This window comes from Suillus subaureus, assembly GCF_016647635.1.
Source record: "Suillus subaureus strain MN1 chromosome Unknown BJ212scaffold_71, whole genome shotgun sequence".
Classification (NCBI taxonomy): Eukaryota; Fungi; Basidiomycota; class Agaricomycetes; order Boletales; family Suillaceae; genus Suillus; species Suillus subaureus.
In genome coordinates, this window is record NW_024538627.1 from 89,464 (window position 1) to 110,585 (window position 21,122).

The 21,122-nt window shown below is 47.4% G+C and overlaps 5 protein-coding genes across 5 annotated transcripts; 3 read left to right on the top strand and 2 right to left on the bottom strand.

Moving 5' to 3' along the window:
• Positions 1 to 897: 897 nt before the first annotated feature.
• Positions 898 to 2,327, bottom strand: BJ212DRAFT_992849 (uncharacterized protein). The gene is made up of 6 exons (XM_041344533.1): positions 2,225 to 2,327; positions 2,088 to 2,176; positions 1,829 to 2,036; positions 1,487 to 1,621; positions 1,291 to 1,428; positions 898 to 1,235 (listed from the first exon to the last, which is right to left on the bottom strand). The coding sequence occupies exons 2-5, from the start codon at positions 2,121 to 2,123 to the stop codon at positions 1,292 to 1,294; spliced, it is 516 nt and encodes a 171-aa protein (XP_041186443.1). The 5' UTR covers positions 2,124 to 2,176; positions 2,225 to 2,327; the 3' UTR covers positions 898 to 1,235; position 1,291.
• Positions 2,328 to 5,401: 3,074 nt separating this feature from the next.
• BJ212DRAFT_1487171 (glutathione peroxidase) lies at positions 5,402 to 6,124 on the top strand (the record flags this gene model as incomplete). The annotated part of the gene is made up of 5 exons (XM_041341244.1): positions 5,402 to 5,523; positions 5,578 to 5,600; positions 5,652 to 5,719; positions 5,776 to 5,949; positions 6,011 to 6,124. 5 exons carry the CDS (start codon positions 5,402 to 5,404, stop codon positions 6,122 to 6,124), a joined length of 501 nt encoding a protein of 166 aa, XP_041186444.1.
• A 1,867-nt stretch (positions 6,125 to 7,991) lies between these two features.
• Positions 7,992 to 9,482, top strand: BJ212DRAFT_993032 (uncharacterized protein). The gene is made up of 3 exons (XM_041344534.1): positions 7,992 to 8,296; positions 8,352 to 8,441; positions 8,500 to 9,482. Exons 1-3 carry the CDS (start codon positions 8,289 to 8,291, stop codon positions 9,359 to 9,361), a joined length of 960 nt encoding a protein of 319 aa, XP_041186445.1. The 5' UTR covers positions 7,992 to 8,288; the 3' UTR covers positions 9,362 to 9,482.
• Positions 9,483 to 10,497: 1,015 nt separating this feature from the next.
• Positions 10,498 to 12,159, top strand: BJ212DRAFT_1304691 (uncharacterized protein; the record flags this gene model as incomplete). The annotated part of the gene is made up of 2 exons (XM_041333663.1): positions 10,498 to 10,707; positions 10,765 to 12,159. The coding sequence occupies 2 exons, from the start codon at positions 10,498 to 10,500 to the stop codon at positions 12,157 to 12,159; spliced, it is 1,605 nt and encodes a 534-aa protein (XP_041186446.1).
• Positions 12,160 to 19,476: 7,317 nt separating this feature from the next.
• On the bottom strand, positions 19,477 to 21,121 carry BJ212DRAFT_1396743 (uncharacterized protein). Its single transcript, XM_041337223.1, has 10 exons — positions 21,060 to 21,121; positions 20,889 to 21,008; positions 20,663 to 20,830; positions 20,445 to 20,609; positions 20,360 to 20,399; positions 20,275 to 20,304; positions 20,016 to 20,226; positions 19,760 to 19,960; positions 19,635 to 19,713; positions 19,477 to 19,611 (listed from the first exon to the last, which is right to left on the bottom strand). The coding sequence occupies exons 3-10, from the start codon at positions 20,694 to 20,696 to the stop codon at positions 19,562 to 19,564; spliced, it is 810 nt and encodes a 269-aa protein (XP_041186447.1). The 5' UTR covers positions 20,697 to 20,830; positions 20,889 to 21,008; positions 21,060 to 21,121; the 3' UTR covers positions 19,477 to 19,561.
• Between the last annotated feature and the right edge of the window lies 1 nt (position 21,122).

The following is a 21,122-nucleotide window of genomic DNA, read 5'->3' on the forward strand; positions in this document are numbered from 1 at the left end:
TTCTTAGTTTTTTTTCTAGTGTTTTCACCATCACCATGAAGGCTTCGGATTTGGTGATATAGATATCATCCACAAAGAAAAAGCTAGTTTCAGAAAGAAAACTCACCCATCCTCATACACGAAGGTTCTTCGGATGCGCCATCGTTGAAACGTTGATGTACAAAAGCTAGTGATTAGACAACGGGGTAAAGCACAATGGTAAAACGCGCTCTTGAGAAGTTTGTCTGCGGAGGTTAAATACTGCATGGTGCGGAGATCGATTATGGTAATGCCGAATGTTGCCGAGCTCTCTATGCCAAATTATCTCGCCGAGTCGCCATGACTCGTCGAAAGGATATAAGGCGTGTCATGGTATGAAGACATGAACGGAAATAAAAGGGCTGGTACTAAGTGTCAATGGAACATGGCGAGTGGAGTATTAGAGAGTATTAGGTCAATTCTAATTTTGGTTGGAACAGTGATAGGCCTTGATAAGCTTAGATTTCTCGTTGCAATGGAATTCTGATGCAAAAGATATCGATAATCAGTGATTGAGATCATGACGAACTGTTCTCCTTCATTCAAGGTACAATCGATGAGATTGTAGTCAGTTGCTGACATAGCTGAAGGCTTTAAAGGCTCTACTAAAAATAAGCAACCCTAGAATGATCTAAGAATATATCATGGTAATACGGCTAAATGATGTCTAAATTTGGAAACATTAATACTGCGGGGCACCTATGGAAATTTCCAACATCCATACTCGATTCACCGCAGTACTGTTATTCGAGAAATGCATTCACTTGAATATCTTATTAACAAAGCCTCTATTACGCGAAGACTACATATATATACCAGATGACCAACACGCCCCCAGGCTTCAGGCTATGCACACGTTTTCAATCGTTCTCGTAAGGCTTGGTATGAGTTCCACGAAATAACAAGTACATTTCCACTTGTACAACAAACATAAACAGTCATAAGTAACTTAACAAAATAAAAGTAATCAGATGTCTATTGAAGCAAAGTGGACTGGTATACAGTGAGGTATGACCTCAGAGGCCCACAGGTCCCGCTGTATGATGGGTATTAATAATTACAAGGTAGCACTTGGCCAAAAAAAGAATAATGCGAAGGTCGGTAATGAACAGCAAAGGCTCAAAGTAGCTAACTTGCTGTATATCCGCATACGCAGCAAGGCTTGGAGTCCCTCAATCATGAATAATCAATACCAGATTCAGGATGCCTCGGAATAGCTGTACGTGGGGCCCCGTCAGCAGGAGCTTTGGCGGGGTTCGCACAGGAACTAACCTTAAAGATTAGGGGAAGCGGAAACCTCCTCATGTTCCAATCCGTGCCAGAGTTCGCCAGATCGCCGGGAGAGACCCGTTACTAGGTCTACCTCTTCGTGTTCTCTCCCCTTCCAAAGCTCCCCGGACCGCCGGAGAACTGCGCAAAGGAGTGTATGTTAGTAAAAGCTTGCAACTCGACGTATTTCAAAGGTCACCTTCAGTAGTCGCTGTTGTCGCAGGTAAATGGACCTTATCGTGAACATTGTTCTTCCACAGAGCACCAGTAGCTTCCTTATAATAGGGGTCTGTAGAATGTGTAGAAGTCGCGGCCGCGGTAGATATTGTGGTCACTGTTGCGGGGATAGCAGCACCGAGAACAGATGATGAGAGAGCAAGATATACTACAAAGCGGGCCAAGGAGGTCATCATATTGTTAGAGATATTGGGGAGAACGAGTCTTGTTTATATGGACGATGTTGGTATACAGTGACTATGAATATCAAAATGATTGGGATCCTCATACCATTTATACGCCGTCATTCTTACTAGACACGCACACTCAGGCCCCGTTGACGACCAGTAAGAGTCATATTGGGCTGACTCTTGGGCAAGAGCGATGTCCAGGAAGCAGTGATCAACTCGTGACAGCTGTTCTGACAACAGGCACTGTAAACATCTTTGTAAACCAGAACGATTTTCGGTGCCGAGACACCACCATCTTCGTATCACGAAACGAGGCACTCTCAACAGCATCTCCCGCGGAAGCTACAAATTACTTTTTTTAGTGGCAGGGCGGAAATGAGAGCTGCTACTCACGGCTGCCAGAATAAAAATCAGGGCACCGGTATGCATCCCGAACGCCTTGTTCCCTGTCTCGGATATGATGGAACGCCTCAAGTGCGGCACTAGATTCAGGGGATGAATAAGTCGTGCACTTAGAAAAGAGACCTAACGGATGTAGAAACTGTGTTCTGTTTCCTGATACGGCAGTTTTGGGGAGCGAAATGTGGCTTGCTAACATCCGAGCGGTACAGCTGCACGATTGCAATAGTATTGAGATGATAGCATCCAATAAAGCTCTCTGTCACGCAAGAGCGCTATGTTGCGACGGAGGCACAGGTACTGCTGCAGTCCGCCAGCATCCTGTATATGTCTCACCCATTGTTGATGCGTACGAAACCAGTGTTGATGCCTGGGAGTCAGTTGTGATAATTATGAATGGGAAATCCAAAGAACCGCACGTTCTGAATCATCTGGGCACTGTCTGTCAACGGAGTATGACATAGGTGGAGCACGCACCATCCTTTGACTTGCAGTACACAACGTTGTGGTAAGTGACAAGTTTGGCATGAGTCGGAGTGGAGTTACCCTGCCCGAGGCACAAATATGGGGCGGGAATCCGAATTTCCGGAGTCTCCGTCCGGTTGCGCCGCAGGTCTGTCCGGAATCAGCGGATCCGCCTGACAACTTGTCAGTTCTCGGCATCGTGTCATACAATGAGCTCCTTTTATGACTCGTTACAATCTCGAACACGTCAATCTAACAATCTCTCAGCGCTGGCTTGGCCCTCCCTGAAGATCACAGCTTTGCGCAGCTGCAGATGGCTTGGGTTTTTGCTTGTCCTTCTTGTGTACCGGGCTGGCCGGCCTTATTGAAGGTGCTACATTGTTGTGCTCTCCTGCCAATGGACTCAACGGGCTTTCTCATCCTCTTTGTTTGCACTCACGACTCACTGACACAGATGCCGCCGCTGATGGCCACTTTTTAGGGTCACAATTGGGTGCGAAGTATGGATGTTGGGACAGGACAGTCTTTTCTTTCGGAATTATAACGCAAACACCAATTTTTTCCGGACATGGCCCATACGCACACTTGCCTCTCAGCTCAGGCCGCTGAGTGGTCTTACTGTCGACCCTCTGCAGGATCTTGCGGTCATAGCCTCCTTGCCTGATTTTGTCTTTGCAACCGACGTTGGACAAGATCACCATATCTTTTAGTGGAGTATCGGTCGGCTTCATTCTGGCGTCCCCATCCGGACTCTTCCTGTACTTCCTTGGAGTGTAAACATACCCATGATGCATCTGGCAATTATTTGTTTATGTTGTGGAACAGCCCAAAATCTTTGACAATCGTGTATTTGTCTACTATTGCGTAGACAACGGGCGACATAGCTTCGCTCACCACATTCATGCAAGTGATTGATTGGAGGAAGGGACATGCGAAGAGTGTAAGTTCCTCTATTTTGAGAGCTCTGCTGTGTGGCATAAGCAGTGTCTTTTACTAGATCGAAGAGATGGTCATGTGCAGCAATTCCACGGAGTTGACCAACGAGCGATTGTTGTGATCGGCTCGAGTCTTATAACCGTATGCGCATTGCAAGAACCTGATGCCTGACGGTGGGTCGCCTCAGCCGTCCATCTTTGTCAATTGCCGTCCTACACGTCAACCCATCGTTCCGATGCGTAGCAGCCTGTACATATGCCCGGCTATGTGCCATCGTGGGTTCGGAGGCCCCCTTCAGCATATCGTCCGTTATTCTAGTCATCGACATGGTCATCTCCTCGTGAAGGACCCTGCAGTCAGAGACACATATCAAGGTTCCCTGGTCGGAATGGGGTCTTCAGAATGCGTGCTGCTTTCCGCATCACCCGAGCCACTGAATCAGTGTGTTTGGCCTAGTATCCTCTTCCTTGATATCGTTCTTCTGGATCTGAGCAAAGGCTGGGAGGACTCCCCACCAGTGGTTACTTCCATCTCTACATCTGGCACTTCAATAAGTGAGTCACTGCCCGTTCGGAAAATACGTACGGTACAATTCGAACTCGCCGAACCTTCACATCCACCAGCCTGGTCGCCCAATTTGGACGCGTCATGTCTGTCGTGCGCTTTTTTCCACGCGCGGGGCTGTATGTTTTTGCCTGGGCGGGTGTTCTTGGTCGCGGATACAGCAAGTTGACTCTGGTTTCAAACTGACTCGGTTGATATTTAGGTCGTTTCCCTTGTATGGACGGAGGTTGGGTTGGTGGACCTCACAGACTAGCCTAAGACATTTCTGCAGTACAGTTTGGATGGTCAGGCCGCCCTAGCTTTTCTTTCAGGAAAGCTATACCTCGGTTCACCAATTTAAATCTGTGCAGAATACCAGTGCAAGCACTTTGTACGTGACATGATCCAGTACAGTGTATTATATCCCACCGCTATTTGAACACAAACGTTGAACCTCTCTGCACAGCCGTTGTAAGAACCTGTCGACATCGTTGTCCTGTACGCTCGATACAATAACCCGTAGCGTGGGAACGACTGAAGAGACAGTGGTGGAAATATATGTCCTTCACCTGCTAAGTAGCGTGCCAGTAGTTTCTCACTCTATGACGAAGCGAGGCAGCACAAGGTCTGAAAGTTTCGCCTTTGGAAGAACGGCGTCTCATCTTTCTGTTCTTCCACTAGCAAGAACTTCGACGGATCTATCGTCGAGCTCTTTTCTTTTCCCCACCCGTCACTCCCTTTCCACCATCTCTCCACCACGTTTCGCAACGGTGGGCCTCGCATCATGCAAAACCGCTCTTGTGGACTCGATTAGCATAATTTTCCCTTCCAGGTCCCTGCGAGGCTGGCCGCCCACCCTCGCAGTTCACCTCTCTTCTTGACTTCGGTTGGGGCCAGACGGCGCTGCGCGCTCTCCCTCATTCTCTTAGTCTTCGTAGCACGTTCTGTTATCCCATAGCACCGAATATCTTCCCAAACAAACTCTCCACACAACGTCGACCAAAGACGGAACCTATCATGAGTTTGTTTTGGCTGGAGCCGCTGCCGGCATTAACTTCACCGTTCTGGTTACAGCACAAAAGATAAGATAAACACGTGTCCAGGTAATATCACTAAGCGCCAACTATTTTGTCTGGATATGCTCGTTCATGAAGGTCGTATTGTCCAAAAGTCTCACTCCTTCGCTGACCCAATCATGCCTGGTTACACAATATTCCAGCATCAGATCCGGGGCGGCGCGATATAGCCACATCCCACACTGTGAAATCGGTGGGACTTGCCGGTCGTTTCATCCATTTCGGTGTCAACCTGTCCGAATTGCACCCTCACCTCTCCAACCAGTAACTTCACTCTCACGACGAGCGATGTCTTCTTCCTCTGGAAACACTTTTTATGATTTGAAAACAGAGCTGCCTAGCGGGCAAACGTATGACTTTGAACAGCTCAAAGGGAAGGTTGTCTTGATTGTCAATGTTGCGTCGAAGTGGTAAGTCGGTAACTATGGTAGACCTACGAGTGATTCACTCTTTGGAATCTCCAGTGGTTTCACTCCCCAATACAAAGGTGCAATCTATAGTTCTCTAAGTTGATATGCAACTGACGAAGGACACCTAGGCCTTCAGGCTTTGTACGACAAGTACAAGGAACGTGACTTCGTCATTCTCGGTTTCCCATGTAACCAAGTGGGTTACTCCATTCACTGTTTCACTGCGATATAGAGCTCAATAATATCCATTAGTTTGGCGGCCAAGAGCCTGGTGATGATGCCGCCATTGCATCTTTCTGCGAGCTCAATCACGGAGTGAACTTTCCTCTTATGAAAAAGTCTGACGTAAACGGTGACAACACGAACCCTGTTTACCAATGGCTCAAGAATGAGAAGCCTGGGCTCATGGGCCTCTCCAGAATTAAGGTTCGTCATGTAGGGTTGGATCGTCGATGTGCATGCAGCTAACGCAACTTCCCACTCGCAGTGGAACTTCGAAAAGTTCTTGATTGACAAGAACGGAAAAGTCTTGAATCGCTGGGCATCGACAACTACTCCTCAGGCGATTGATGCTACAGTGGAGAAGCTTCTTGCTGAGTGATGTCGTTGAATGCACCATAGGGATTTGGATCGCAGTACCGCGATGTGTCCAGACGGTGCAGATACTTGTTAGAACACATTCTTTGTAAGAGGCATATCTTGCAATCGATTGCTAAAAAGTTTGTCATTCAAATATCTTTGATGGGGCTGTGCTCCAAAATCGAGGTCCTTTCCTGGTGTCTTCGAGAGTTGATGCGCTCCTTTACTCCGCACCGAAGTAAGGAAGCGTCAGGCTCAGATTCGTCGCAGATCACTCGTTGCTGCATAAAGGTCATGCCACACTTCGTGTTCCAGCGTTCCTTCTTAAGTTCCAGGCCACCAATAACTGGCGGAGGAGGTCAGATCTCCACTCATACCTTAACTCGGGGAGACTAATATTTCCATATCATTGAACAGCGGTAGCTAGGTGAACCTAGGCCTAGGTTGGCACATGATATTGATATCCCGGCATTATTGCCCATTTTCATATACAACTCTTCATTGAATACACGCACCGTTGATCGCGGGAAACAATCGGCAGAACTGCAGGGAGGCGAGTCAAATGGTGTAGTAGGGGATCCGTCCCCCCGGGTGGAGTCCATCTCGACCACTATTTACTCTTGCTATCTCCGACTCAGAGAAGGAGAATATCGATATCCCAGGCAGTGCGGGTGCTCGAAAGCGTCAGAGTGATGCACAAATGTTTGTTTCTGTTGGTGCGGCTTCGAAGAGGATTCGCACCTAGCAGTAGTTTTATTTTCTTACGACTTACACACATTACTTTCACAACGTTTAGCTATGTTATCGTCATGTTCTCGTTACGCCTTCGCTACGCCAAGGTTCGCAGATGTATACTCTCGCGTCTCATATGTATTACGGCCGCGGTTTTCCGGGTCCCTGCTAGTTCATCGATATTCTAAGTGACAAAATACAACTAACTCAGGAAATTTGCGCCGTGGCCATCGACTATCACGATACTAGTACAACCCACTCAGTGCCTTGATTCTTTGCGTCGCGCATCCTTGAGCGCCACTCACAGGTGACGCGGTGAATTTCTCGATAAAAATAAATATGGTAATGCCAAATGAGGACGCTGAGCTTCCATTCCTAACAAAGCCAAACATATTATTCTATTATGTAATATCGCCGGCTATTGGTTGGAAGGCAAACTAGCAAAGTTCTTAGCTCCCATAATGAAATATTTTTCAAGCCAGACTGCGGATTGTCGATTCCATTCGAATTTATTTCCAGCCACCTAATCCCTGCGTGCTGTTTTGCGGGCTGACGCATTGCTGTAGGTAAATTTCTAGTCTCTTTCAAAGTAAAAACCATCATGATTGTGATCATAGTCTTCTACATTGCTGCAACTCCGGATTGCGACCATAGCTCCAGTCAGGGCTATTTGGCATGATTCTGTACTGGCTTACGAATTGTATGCGGATTGCATGGTCAGAGTAAGTAAATCTGAGTCCCAGATTTGAGTCGTTTGACCATGACAGTGACAGGTAACTGAACCTTCGTACCTTGGAGCCGACGATCCACTCATTCTGATTGGAGTTAGAGTATTTCGATATTTCTAGAGATCAACAGTGTCAGCCTCGTTCAGGGCCATGATCGGCCCCGAGTCCATCCTCCATGTGTGTAATTCCATCGAAATTAATATCAATAATTGTTTGATTGTTTACATTACCTTCAGGTTGCTTGCAATTTCAGCCTGAATGCGCACCATACGTCTTTATCGATGTTGCGCAACTTGGACTAAAATATAGCCGGTCGGGTGCATTGCGCTTTAAAGGTACGCTGAGTGGTTTTATCCAGCGAGACAGTTAAAGGAGGAAGCTAGCCGTTTTTTGTCAATATCCCTGTACACGTGGTTCCCTATTCATGTGCCCTGTGCACCCGAGTCAGCGTGCTGTCCCTCATTGCCGAAATTTTTATCGCGCGCTCATTGAGCACAAGCTACGAGCTCGAGATAATGAGCAGGACGCGTGATGCATTCATTGTGCCGGCTTGTGGCAACTGTGCCCCAATTATTTGGTTGTCGCATATTCTACCTTTGTTATGCAAATGTGGCGACATAAATAGCATTGATTTGGTTCTAGGTAAGTTATCGGAACATTCGCTAGAGCATCCACACTCGAATGGTTTTCGGATATTGAGAAATTGCTTTGTGGTTGTGGTTGTGGATGCAGTGGTGCGTCCACAGTAGCCCAACCTTTATATACTGACATGCTGATTCCCTGCACCAGCAGACGCACTACCACCTCATATTCTTTGCAACTTTACATTCCTTGTTTCCTCACATCAATCATGAATTCGTTCAAGAAAATATTCCAAAAGTGAGTCGACCGTTTTCGTGTTCAACTTATTGCCATCATACTAATCAACACACCTCAGGTTGAACGATGACCAGAAGATGTCACTTAAGCACTCTAAATCGATGCCATATGAATTCTCTTCAGAAGGGAGGAAGTGCGAGCCTCGTAACGATGCGTTCAAACCCGCGCACGGTGGCAAGACTCCCCTTAAAAAGTCCGACATCGTGTACGTCGAGCAAGCTCCAGGGATGCTCGAGATCTACCACGGCAAACTATCGCAACACGTATACTACCATGGGCTGACTCGCGCAAACGTTGAGACGCATGCGGACTTGCTGGCCAAGTTTCCCTATTCCCCTCAACCAACTGAGGGCCTCCCTCGCACCGGTTTCAGAGCACTTTCTTTGAAAGCCACTGTTGATCAAGCTTCGGTGGATGCACTACGGACTCCTAACAACCATATTCGCAGTGGCAGACTGGCAGAACGCGTTCGCGCCAAGTCGAGCACTGATCGCTCGAATATCCCTCCTCCCCTCGCTCCCGCTCCCCCTCTTCCTACCACCCGCGCCCTACACACATTAGTCCCGGGCTCCCCAAGTGTAAATATTCGGGAAGTTCCATCCCATGTCGCCGTCCCGACTCCTGCGCCAGCCTATCCACGGTCATACTGGCCTTACTCCCAATATGATGATATTTCGCATGAGCAAGACCCGACCGTTCTCCGTGGAATGATCAATGGTTATCCCTTGGCGCCTATTTGCAAGGAACGCTGCCCAGACCATATGCGCCCCATGCATCTTGACATGGACGAGCCGCGCTCTCCCGAGAAGACACTTCAATGGTACATACACATGGCATTGGCCGAACGTCGTCCCCTCGATGTACGCGCTGGTAGCCGTTACCGCCGTATCGTTGACGTGAGTAACATGGGCATCGTTTAAACTGATTGGTCGCAGCTTTTATCGAGATGGAGGTTACTTTCTGAAGAGAGTTTTGGTGCTGGTTTACCTACTCGTCTATGTCGTATGTTATGTATGCATATGCATATGGTTTATGAAACGAAATTTGTTTGCTACATGGTCGGCTTGACACATGAAAGTTTTATCAGTTGAAGCTGCGCTAGTCAACTACTACTACCAATGCCTGTCCAGGTCTCTCCGCGAGGTCAGTTAGGTGCCAACACTCAACGTCTAACACCAGACACAACCTTTGCAACACATCTTCCATATAAACGCAATCATATTGTGGTTCAAGTGTAATTCCGTGCATGTGACTCGGAAATGGAATAGATAGACGATGTGTCACCTCTGCTTTTGAACTCCGATGCTTGGCTCCCTCAGCACAAACGTGGGCCGACTGATCCGGACTCCTCTAGTATCTGGAGGTGGCCATGGGGCTCCAGTGCATATTGTTCTGAATGTGAGTGGGATTCTAACTTCCTTGCCTTTACACTGTGCTTCCTTTGCCCTTCCATAACGATCGGCGTCCCAGTTGTCTCTTTCGTGCTCCAGCTCACAATCGGTTGTGATTGAAGTGTTATCATTACAAACCATGTTCTCTTCAGCTGAGCTATCCCGGCAGCCTGGACTTTGACCATTGCTTGGATTATTAGTACGCTCGGACCTCTTTGGCTGGTGTTCCGAGGACAACCATTGAACAGGCGTCGGCATTGAGAGAAAAAGCGCTCAGCACCTGGATCCTGCCAGCGCTCTCCTCCTAAAGTTACTCCTCATACGTGATGAAGATTTCACGATTTGACGTGGATAACTGTCGCGTCTATTTGGCTCTGGGTGTTCTGCAGGAAACACCGTACTATAGGTACTCTGCATCTGGCGGAAAGATGCCGTTTATCGACAGTGATGGACCATAGCTACAGTCCATGTGGAACAATGTCTTGTCACGTCTCATACTGTCCACAATGAAGCAGCCGATGGAGTCCATAATGCTACGACCTCCACAAGTGGCCACACCCAGGCGAATAAATCACCAGAAGACCTGTCGGTCTGTGAATTCTTGTAAGATTGGTTATATAAGACCGAGTATCGTGCAGTTGCTTGAGTACCAACAACTTTTAATCATGCATCGCGCTCTTGAATCCGAAGATATCATTTATTCTGTCTTAGAACACGTCAAGTCCTCTGCGATGGACTTAGTGAACGTGGCGATGACTTGCTCCACGTTGGCGGGTCCCGCTCTCAATATCCTTTGGTCTACACAGTCAAGTTTGGCACCCCTCATCATGTGTTTACCGCAAGACACCTGGGAGGTCGCGGAGAATCAAACTATCGTGAGTGAAGTATATCATGGGAGTCTTGGACAATGCTCACCGTACTCCGATTTGCAGGATCTTTCCAGAGAGCCAACTCCCATTGAGTGGGAACGCCTCAGAATGAACGCATCCAGAGTGCGCCGGATTCATATTAATGGCATCAGTTCCGCACTTCCCCCGAAGCCACATCTCACCCTGAGTGGTCGTGCCCTACAGAGGATTTTCGAGCAGTTCCCTCCAGCCATACTCTTCCCAAACCTTCATGCATTGGATTTCGAGGCTATATGTAATCTGCCGGGGTGTAGTTCAAAATTCTTGCTACTTCGGCAGTTCATGTCGCCTAATTTGGAATGCCTCTCGTTTGATGTACCTGGAGGCGTCCAGACGTATGAGGTAGAACAATTACTTGGTGCTTTTCCTGCAGAAGCGTACGGCCTACGTGAACTGATAATAAGGACGAACCATTGTGCCACGACTTTTACAGTTCCTCCGAGTTTCGGAAAGCTGCCAAAGTTAATTAGACTGGCCATTGAGGGAATCGACGTAGGCCTGACGAGGCAGACAATCACCAATATCCAGCCTCAAGCTCAGTGTCTTCAATCCCTCACGCTTACTTTGCGCGGGACCTCCTGCGATGTGGGTGGTATGCCCTTCGAATTCCATGGTCTCTGGCACCTCTGTCTCTTTGGCGATTCCTTGTCACAATCCACACACTTCCTTCGTCAAATCACCGCCAGACAACTAGCATACATCAGTATCGGGTATTCCGAACCTGCTTCCCCGGCCAAAATCACCGAGTTCATGGAATCTTTGTCCACATTGTGCCAAAATTTTGGATCCTTGCAACAGATATATATGATCGACACATCACATATACAAAAATTCGAGGACACCATTCCACTCCCCTCCGAAGTCTTCCGACCCTTGCTCAAGTTCAGAAGGCTGTCGTCTGTTATATTAGTCGGCATTGGAAATTACAACCTTGACGATAAGTTCATCAATGATGTCGCAGTTGCCTGGCCGGATATCCAGGCATTGAGGTTCGCTTCAAGGAGACGTGCCAGTTGTACCGTCACCTTCAGCGCCATGATGTCAATGGCATCAAGGTGCAGATCGCTGCATACCTTACATCTGACGCTCGATGCTACACGGCCGACGACAACTCCTCGAGCACCTGATGGGACCGAGGAGCTTTGGCCCTCGCAAACAGCCCTTCAAAAGCTGCATCTTGGACACACGGAGGTGTTGGAAGTTTCGCGTGTTCCATATCTCTTGGCTGAGGTATTTCCAACTCTATCGGATTTCTTGTGGTATGAGAGCTTTGTGGATTCCGATACCGATCTCACCATGGAAGATGCACTGGAAGAAGCATGGCAACAACTAAGGGTACTTCGGAACTTGGCCGACGACGACCATGACGACTACGACTGGGAATGGGAGGGGATTTCAGACAGCGAAGACTGGATGTAAGGAGCATAGGAGGTTCCATTGCAACGTAATCGAAGTTGTATTTATACCATGTTGATATAGCTGCTGTATGTCTGCTATGTAATGCTTATGTTCCTGGTGTTGGTGTATGCCTGAAAGCAGCAACACGTGAAAAAAGTAAGTTACGCTGTGGTTCGCGGTCTATTGTATCTCATGACCCCCTTAATTAAGTCGTATCATTTCACTGGGCTTATGGTATGAATTATGGATGCGATATACTGTGTGCTCGCGATCTTTCGTCCCCAAAAATGCCCACCAGTTCGCGCTAGACGCATGAGACACACAGTCTTTAAAAATCGCCTTTTGCCCGCCCACCATGCCAACACCGTTATCAAGAGGACGATGGTAACTTGATGCACAATGCAAAATAGTGACACTTTCAAGCGAGATAGCAGGATCAAACAGAAGTGTGGCTCCCCGATTCTGAATCAAAAGGTTAGGACAATCGCTTAGGAATCAATTTGTTTTGCTCATCACAACCAAACTACGTCTGCGAACGTCCCACTGGCAAGAGTGAGAACCAGTACCTGATAGGGCTATATCTACCACAATTGTCTGCAGATGAGGGGATTCAGAAATCACGAAAGCAGAGCGTTGGAATATATCGTTGTAGGTAGTAGTAGGTCTGAATCATATGGTCACACCATCTAGTTCAGACTTACTGCTACCTGCTAAGCAAGTAAATGATGGCGATGAAGGACGTGTAAGTGAGAGAGATTCAGTGTGTTAAATTCGCCGAGCTCCGATCAGTAGTGACACTCCAAGGTTATTAACTGAAGGGGTGATGGCGTTACAGAAGGTATCTCCTAGTGCTGCCCAAAAGCGCAATGGTACATGATGTGGGGAGGCCGGGTACTATGTCAAGGGCAAGTGGCCGAATGCCAGAGCGAGTCGAGAATGGATCAGACATGGAAGAAGCAACTTCAATATTTGGTGCCCTAGTTAAAGGTGCTAGTGAAACTAGCAGGAGACGCGCTCAGTAACTTGAAGTCACGAAGGACAATACTATATTGATGGTATATCTACCTTCGGGAGACGCGCTAGGATACATCAGTACGAGTGACGAACAAGTAAATAAACATTGCACACCTCAGTAAGTCACGAAGAATAATACTGAGGTGTGATGGAGATGGTACGAACTATATATGAGAGACCATGAGATCAGGTAACAGAACCAGGGAATGGTCGTGCGGAGTGCTCGTATGGTCAAGAAGCAAGGTGCCAAGACGGATTTGCGTTACATGTGGTGTTGGAGGTGATAACGTCGAGAAGGCAATACGAGGTCTAAAGGCAAAAAGAACTAAATTCCAATACTAGTCGTTGAGGAAAACTTGAAGAACCTGGATAGGCGAACAGTGCCTGCATTGAATTTGTAGCAAGTCGACGACTCGTCAAACGAGGTGAGGACCAGGGGCAAGATGGCAAAATTTTCCTGGATGGTGGTGTCTCCGAATGAGAAAATGCTAGGACAATCTAGTCTGTCGTTCACAGACCAAGATCTGGGGCAGCTGCTGGATGGTGGCATCATTGACCTGGATGCGGTTTCACTCTGAGTATGACAACAGACGTGGAGACCAGTCCCCATGCACTTTTCGTCCAGAGCTAATTCCGAATCATTAGTTGCTCAGATGAAGACAGTAATACGACAGTAGACTTGTCGTAAGTAGGAGAAGCTCCAAGTATCCAAACCGGAAACACCCGGGGGCTATTTCACTTCTGCCTCCGTCCCAATAATTTAATTGGACCATCGATCATGATCACCCTTGAAGCTTGATCTGTTATGGGTACACTTCGACATGTAGTGCTCTTCTATCCACCCCTTGGTGGAAAGAAAGATTGTGCTTCTTCAGACCAACTTGTTGCAGAACGCGTGAAGGACTCGGAGGCTGCACCTGTCAGCGCTGGATAAAGGTGCATTTTTAGTCACTCTACTTATGACTCGGAGGACGCAAACTGACGTACAACATTTAAACATCACATCTAACCCCGAAATCACACGCAGGCTATTTTCCATCACCTGTGTGTCCCAGGACAACTGATCAGGTTGCCACCCGTTAACGCGTCAGCCTGATCTCCCAAGAAATTATCTGTGGATTTCTCGACGCCAATTACTCCTCATTAGGCATCTCTGGTAACTCGAGGATAGTATGACTCTTCTTGAGCTCGCCATCATCTCTATCGGTCTCTATCATGTTTCCATACTTCCGTCCCATGAGTTTAGTCAAGTACGTCCTCGCCTGCCACGCCTTGGCTCATTTGTGTTTCTTTGCACATTGAGCTTCTCTAATACCCTCTTCCCTCTCGTCCTCCATCATATCACATCTTATCGCCCTGTCTGGGTCATCTCCATTCACATATCCCCATACTTTCATCTCTCAACCGCCACTCTCGCTCTCGAAGCCTTGAGCTTTCACGTACGAGTCAGTTTCATGGTACTCTCGACCTGCAGCACACAGCGATCACCTCGAGGATAATTCATGATCCAGGAGGATAACCATAGGGTATGTGGAGTCCGACGTCATCCACTAAGTCCTAATCAAATTGGGTTGCTCATCTTCTCCTATTTGCGAGCGTTTTGATGATTAACAACATCACAGCAGCTACAAGTGACGTGGTTGGGCCCTGTTGATGTACAGTCACCAACTGAGTCACAATCACGTTATCTTCTGGCCCTTCGATGCATCACCCGCAAGCAGAAAACCCATCAAGATCGACCTCGTCGATATGAGCCATAGGTAGGTGAACCTTGAAGCATCCGATGTTTGAGTCGGTACCAAATGAGTTTCTCATGCATACCTCAGACATTCACTCTGCCAGTTTCCTCCTCCCCTTTACTACAAGATCCTACGATTATTAAACACGCCGCTGCTCAAGACTCAAGTGTCTGGCTAGGTGTTCTGCGCTGCTCATACCAATGCTTGGGAGGTATGCACGATCCTTTTTTTCCCTCGCACGGGTACAACTCATTCGGCCATAATGTCGGGAATGCCACGGGTATACGTTGTTTCTCGGCTGCGAGGCTCGCGGTCGTAGTCAGGCTTTGAGACATTTGCAGTACATCAAGGATATTATGGCCATGTCCGAAGTCCATCACATTAGCTGTGTCAGTGAAGCCTCAAACCTACTAACTTGCCGCAATCCTTTTTGCTTCTGCTATTATATTTGGTTACTCTTGTAGACTCGATGGCACGTGTTTGTGTGCTAGCGTCCCATCATTCCGCAGCGGGATATTGACAGTGGCTGTTATGATGGAAATGGACGCTCGCTCTCTATTACGGCCATGTTTTCATCTGTGGCACACAGGAAAGAGTGGCTTTTTGATGATCGAAGCCTTGGTGCTAACTAAATATGAGAATGCACACCGGGAGTGAGCTGCCGAAGCCAGGATGTTCATCTTTTGCACTGTTTCCTTCAGATACTTGGCCAATCAAGGCAAGAACGGATACAGCCCCTTTGATGATGCTCATCTCGGCCATACAAGCGCTAGATGGTTGTATATCTAGCCCAAACACTCGTACGTTCACCAAGTTCCCCGTTCCCTCACATCGATCCTCTAACAGTACTACTATGACCCTAGTCTCAGACGACCCTAGTTACTGGCCGTCAATCAATTTATATCGTGTTGCCAGCTATTTTGGAGGTTCGTGGAGAGCAGTCAGAGATTGTCGTTGCCGCTGACGCCTCGATCCAACCTTGACTGTGGTTTCGCAGTTGCCGCCGCCGCCGTAGTGACGTATGATTGGGGTGAGTTTGATAATATTTAAGAATAGCTGATATCCTACAAGTATTTTCAGCACTTGCATTCGGACAAGAGGTATTTCTAATACTGTGACAGGAGCAGCCATCTTGCTAACAATAATTTTAGGTCGAACTGATCTGGGTGAGCGGAATTACACATCAGAGGAACAAATTTGATTTGCGACAGAGGCAACGTTGGTCCCTTATGACTGTTCTGTATCTAAGTGTATGTAGCTTGTATTACAGCTGTGGTTGACAACTCGTGCTGACTCTTGAAAATATCCTAGGTGCGCTATCTTGGAATGTTGTATGTTATGTATGTTCAGAAGGCTCAGCACTGTTGTTGTACTGATGAACCACATTTCACAATCAGTTTTCACATACTGAGTATATCTTCTCACATCCACGATCTTTGCCTCTTCTGACCTGCGACATACAGACAGTATTCCGACAATCTTGTTGACAGATGCAGTGAGTCTTTTGCACTGATGCCCTGATGCCTGCTCTTCCCCCTCGATTAACCGTGACGCCCTGCAGGAGTGAGTGTGGCTCTTGACCAGCTTCTTGGTTCATTATAATGAATGCCATAGATGTGAGTCTGTTTGGAGTGCGCTACCCGAGGCTGATCACTGACTGCATTCCTCAGGCCGGATTGTATACATCATATGGAATTGGATGAACGTTGTGGTAAATCCAATGCTGGGAGGTGAGCTCTGCAGTTGCAAGACCACAGTGATATTAACTTGACTGAAACATCTCGCGAGTCATCATGATCGCTCGGTTACATGCCATGTATCAACAATCCAAGAAGATCCTGATATTTCTCGTCATCACCTTCCTATCTGCCATCATCTTCAGCGGAGTGGTCTCCGTAATGACAACATTGCATACTTCATGGGGTACGCTTAATTGTGAATGAAAAAATGTGCATGAAGTTCATTGGTGTATACCAGAGGAACTCATCCTCTCTGACACCTATCAATGCACGACTGCCTATGCAAGAGATATCCTACTTCTGAATTCCGTTACTTGGATAATCGGCACTGTGTGGGAGGTCTTCGTACTATGTCTCGCAGTCTGGGTTGCTGTAAAACACTTCAGCGAACTGCGACAACATCCAACAGGAGGAATTATTGGGGACTGTTTCAGGGTGTTGATGAAAACTCACATGTTGTACTTTGCGAGGTGAGCTCATATTGTGAATATGTTTCTCTTTTTCCACTGAAGCATCGGACATGCCAGCTTTCTTGTTGTTTCTTGTTGCCGCCTCATTAGTTTCTTGTCACCAACAAACTCATCTGTATGCCAGTTTTTCACTGACCTGTGAATGCGACCACGGTTCATCGTTTTCTATAGGACCAATCATCCCTGGGTACTCAGATGTATGAGGGGTTTCTTCAAATTTTGCCGGTCGTGCAGATGTTTGTGTTGGGACCACGCCTGATCCTTGGCATTCGAGAATATCATGCTGAGCTCGTGGCCAACTCCGACACAGCGACCAGCATGACCTCAATCGCTTTCCAGGAGCGCGTGCATATATTGACCGCCAATGGTGTGTAGCACGGGAGATGCTCAATGGAGCTAATGATTGTTTGGTGCTCTGCGGGAAGCAGGAGAATTTAGTTTTTGTTTGATTTTAAATTTCGTCTGTGATACTTATGTAGTTATCTGGTGCATGCGGCGCATGTAAAAGCTAAATCATGTAGTTGGCGTCAACGATGTGAGTCGGGGATGTTAAGTGTGTCCCTACGGCGCATTTGTACACTGCTGTTCAAGTTGCTCGATGCTAACATGTACAGGACTGGTTGAACTAGGCCTTATAAAGCTCGTGCTTCCAGAGTGAATTTGTGTCCTTTACGCCTGTCAAAATACATGGGTTCACTCATCTCCTAGTACTGGTCAGAAAGGATCCAAATGACTGTACCAAAGCCAGCCAAACACCGTCATGCACTTGGACCATTCAACCGCTCGTCTTCGTACACCTAAAAAGCATCCAACCCCATTGCATCCACCTCACCGCAGAACGTCACCAACTCACTTCCTCACAGTGACAGTTTCTGTGTTCAATTGGGTTCGCTCCTCCACTATCCAGAATGTGCTGGAGCGTGCCGAACCGGTTTCCGATAGACAAGACATCCGTCTGCCGATCATTTATGCAAGAGTGGGAAAGGGATCGTTAGCCTTTAGGCGTCGGTGTAGTAGCTAGCTTGTGCGAGATATTGACACTGTCGTTACGCACTTGGCGTCGACCTTTTTGTGGCGTTCGTTGCGTGTGTACGTGACTGCTTTGCAGTCTCACAATCAAAGTCTGTTTCTGCGGTGATAAAGCACCTTCCAGAGGTACGTTATATCAGCGCATATCTGATGCCTTGATTCTCCATTTCTCGCAGTAGCGTGATTCACAATCTACGTTCAGGCATTCGCTCCCCTCGTCCTGACCTCTAATTTTAATCTCACTCGCCAAGTACGCTGCTCAAGTATCTAACCGGGTATGATGGATTGTTCATAGCGATGTACGATAGGTATGACCTGCTTCCCCTTGGACGTGCACGCTAATCTAACTTCAGCGTCAACGAATTGGCTCATAACATGGACCCCATGATACTGCATCAACCAATGACTGAATCTCCTTCGATGCTCCATCGACTGTTCCCACCACATCACCTAACAAATCTCGCACTTACATTGATTTATCATCCTGGTACACCTGCCAAGTAACGATGTCCGCCATCTACTCGCCGTCAAATCACCTCTCCGTGTATCTGAGTTTGTGTTTTTGAATTCGCTCTTCGAGAATGCAGAGCACGCAGAAAGGCTTTAGATGAGACGACTCTGTTTGCGAGTTAATGCGTGGAAGAGTTGCGGGAGTGTCGTGAGGAGCTCTGAGGTGTTGACGTAGCCTGAGTGTCAAATCTGCGGGCGTATCCTCATCCTAGCGCAAATTATCATCATAATGATATAGATGAACCAATAGACTGAGAGATGTGCATACGGTTGGAAGCACGCACATCGCAAGCTATCCAAGTCTGGGCTTCCTGCTCTGCCGTGAGGGCGCTTCCGCGTCTTCTTTTTTGCCGCGTGTCTTCTCCCCGAAGTCACGAATAACCCTTCGATCTTCGTAGTATTCAAACATTCCACATGTGTTACTACTCCGCAGCCCCACGACCAACATTCTTTGATTTAATTGAGGGCTCTTGGATTGACATCCCTTTCTTAAAAATACTTACTTCGATCAAAGGAACAGATATCATCCTGAAGACTGACCAGGGGAGACTAAAAGTGCCCGATGGTGGCATGTCAAGATCACCATCGAAATTGAAATACGTACCCAAAAGTTCACCGCTGCCTCATCTCCATCCTCGATTACTATGACCCTAGTCTCCGATGATCCCAGGTAGTAGCCGTTAGTCTACTGAGCAAGTCGTATCTCGAGCTACTTTGCATGTTCGTAGATAGCCAGTCTGGGGATAACAGTGATAGCTATATCTAACTTTGGCTGCAGTTTCACAGTTGCTGCAGCTAATCTATGATTAGGGTGAGCAAGTTAGTATTTTCGAGTAAACCGTATACCTTCAAGGAAGTTGACCGCCTCTAGCTAGACTTGACTCCTCGGTTATCAAAAACATGGTTACAATTTCCGCTGAGACTACTCGTCGACTCTGGATCCGACGCCTTCAAATTCTATAGTAGTCGACCCTGATTCCAACTGTGGTCGCGACATCCTTCGTCATCTGCGAGCATGCGCAAGAAGAATGTAACAACCACACTTAGGTTTGCGACGATTAGAGATATAGACGCCTAACACGGGTATCAACGAGCCTGTCTGAGCACTGAGCGCTAAGACTGTACCCTCGAACATGGCAGATACTGCCTCCTTGAGCTCTCCCACAGTCAAGACATAATATGCATGAGTGAGACTGACAGCTGTGGTGATCGCTGATGTAGAGAACAGGCAGATCACCCGGACTCTTTGTGGCGTCGTCAATGTGGCTTTGTAAATGAGAAGAAATGGAGCCAAGATAAGGACAGTGTCTCCAAACGTCGGCTGAAATAAGGTCAGAAAAGTAATCGTTTGTATTAAATCCTGTTAACCTACTGACAATCTGTGCTATCGCGACATTTCTGCCGAGAGGGCACTGCGGACGTGGTAGCTTTTTCCAACTAGGGTTCGATTCACAAGTCCACCACACTTGTGCAAAAAGTATAGCCCATATAACGCCAAAGATGATTGCAATGCGGATGAGTATCCTCCTCTGGGTCCCCCAGTATGCCAGTCGCACAACTGTAAACAAGATGGATAATCGGGAACACCTGTGCGCTTATGTTAGTTGTCCCCTTAACATGCTCATAGCCACTCACCAGATAACTCCATAAAAGCATTGTGTTAACCTTAACGTATGCAGTTGTAGTGTCTCTTAAGAACCACGATATACTGGAAACGCACGTGTAATAGAGTGCTACCTTTGCCCATTGAGGGTGAAGCACTGAGTGTCTTCAGAATTGTGTGCCATCACATGCAGCAGACGCACCGTAGCCTCTCAGATACAAAGCACTGCAAACCATCAAGGCGATATCGAACATCATGGCGGCGGCTGCAAATCCGTCATCGATCCACAGAAGATGTCGCCGCGCGCGGCAATACAGGCGGAAAGACGTGACGAAGGTCGCTACAATGGGCAGGACAAAGTTTACGACTTCGAAGATGCGTCAACCGTAGCGAAACCATCGAAGTTGATGAGCCTCTCACCTTGCGTCTGAGCAATAGTTGGGCCTGGTGACATCGGCTGTGAGGGAATTTTCACCTATCTCATCTTCTCAGACACTAGATACTAGTATGCAGAAGTTACCCCTGTCTCGATCATCCTTTGTCGTGCCAATGTAGATCACATGACTTTTCGTTGACATATGCAGAAAGCTTGTTAAAAAATTGTTTTGAGACGGTGTTAAAAAAACAATAGGAAAACCGGAGTCACCGAGTTTTGGAATGCCGCTGGTTGGCCGCTGGAGACGTTTTGACGCAGTGATCGCGACTGCCGCACATAGGGGCCAGCCAAGTTGTTTGATCATTAGATGGGGTCCAAAATGTCGCTAGGCTGTGTGCTCGAGTATTAGATTTAAAGATTTTATTTGGCTATCTTAGGTACCTAAGTATTCGATGGCTCAACGAAAAAGAAAGAAACCAAAAGTAATGAGATCTGAGTGTCACG

Coding starts and splice junctions, on each gene's coding strand:
- BJ212DRAFT_992849 (XM_041344533.1), bottom strand. CDS start 2,123: ATGCATACCGGTGCCCTGATTTTTATTCTGGCAGCC. Junction 1,622..1,828: donor GTCGTCAACGGGGCCTGAGT/GTGCGTGTCTAG, acceptor TCCCCGCAACAG/TGACCACAATATCTACCGCG. Junction 1,429..1,486: donor GACAACAGCGACTACTGAAG/GTGACCTTTGAA, acceptor TCCTTTGCGCAG/TTCTCCGGCGGTCCGGGGAG.
- BJ212DRAFT_993032 (XM_041344534.1), top strand. Junction 8,442..8,499: donor TTCAAGAAAATATTCCAAAA/GTGAGTCGACCG, acceptor AACACACCTCAG/GTTGAACGATGACCAGAAGA.
- BJ212DRAFT_1396743 (XM_041337223.1), bottom strand. CDS start 20,696: ATGTCACCAGGCCCAACTATTGCTCAGACGCAAG. Junction 20,610..20,662: donor AACTATTGCTCAGACGCAAG/GTGAGAGGCTCA, acceptor GCATCTTCGAAG/TCGTAAACTTTGTCCTGCCC. Junction 20,400..20,444: donor TTTGTATCTGAGAGGCTACG/GTGCGTCTGCTG, acceptor GAAGACACTCAG/TGCTTCACCCTCAATGGGCA.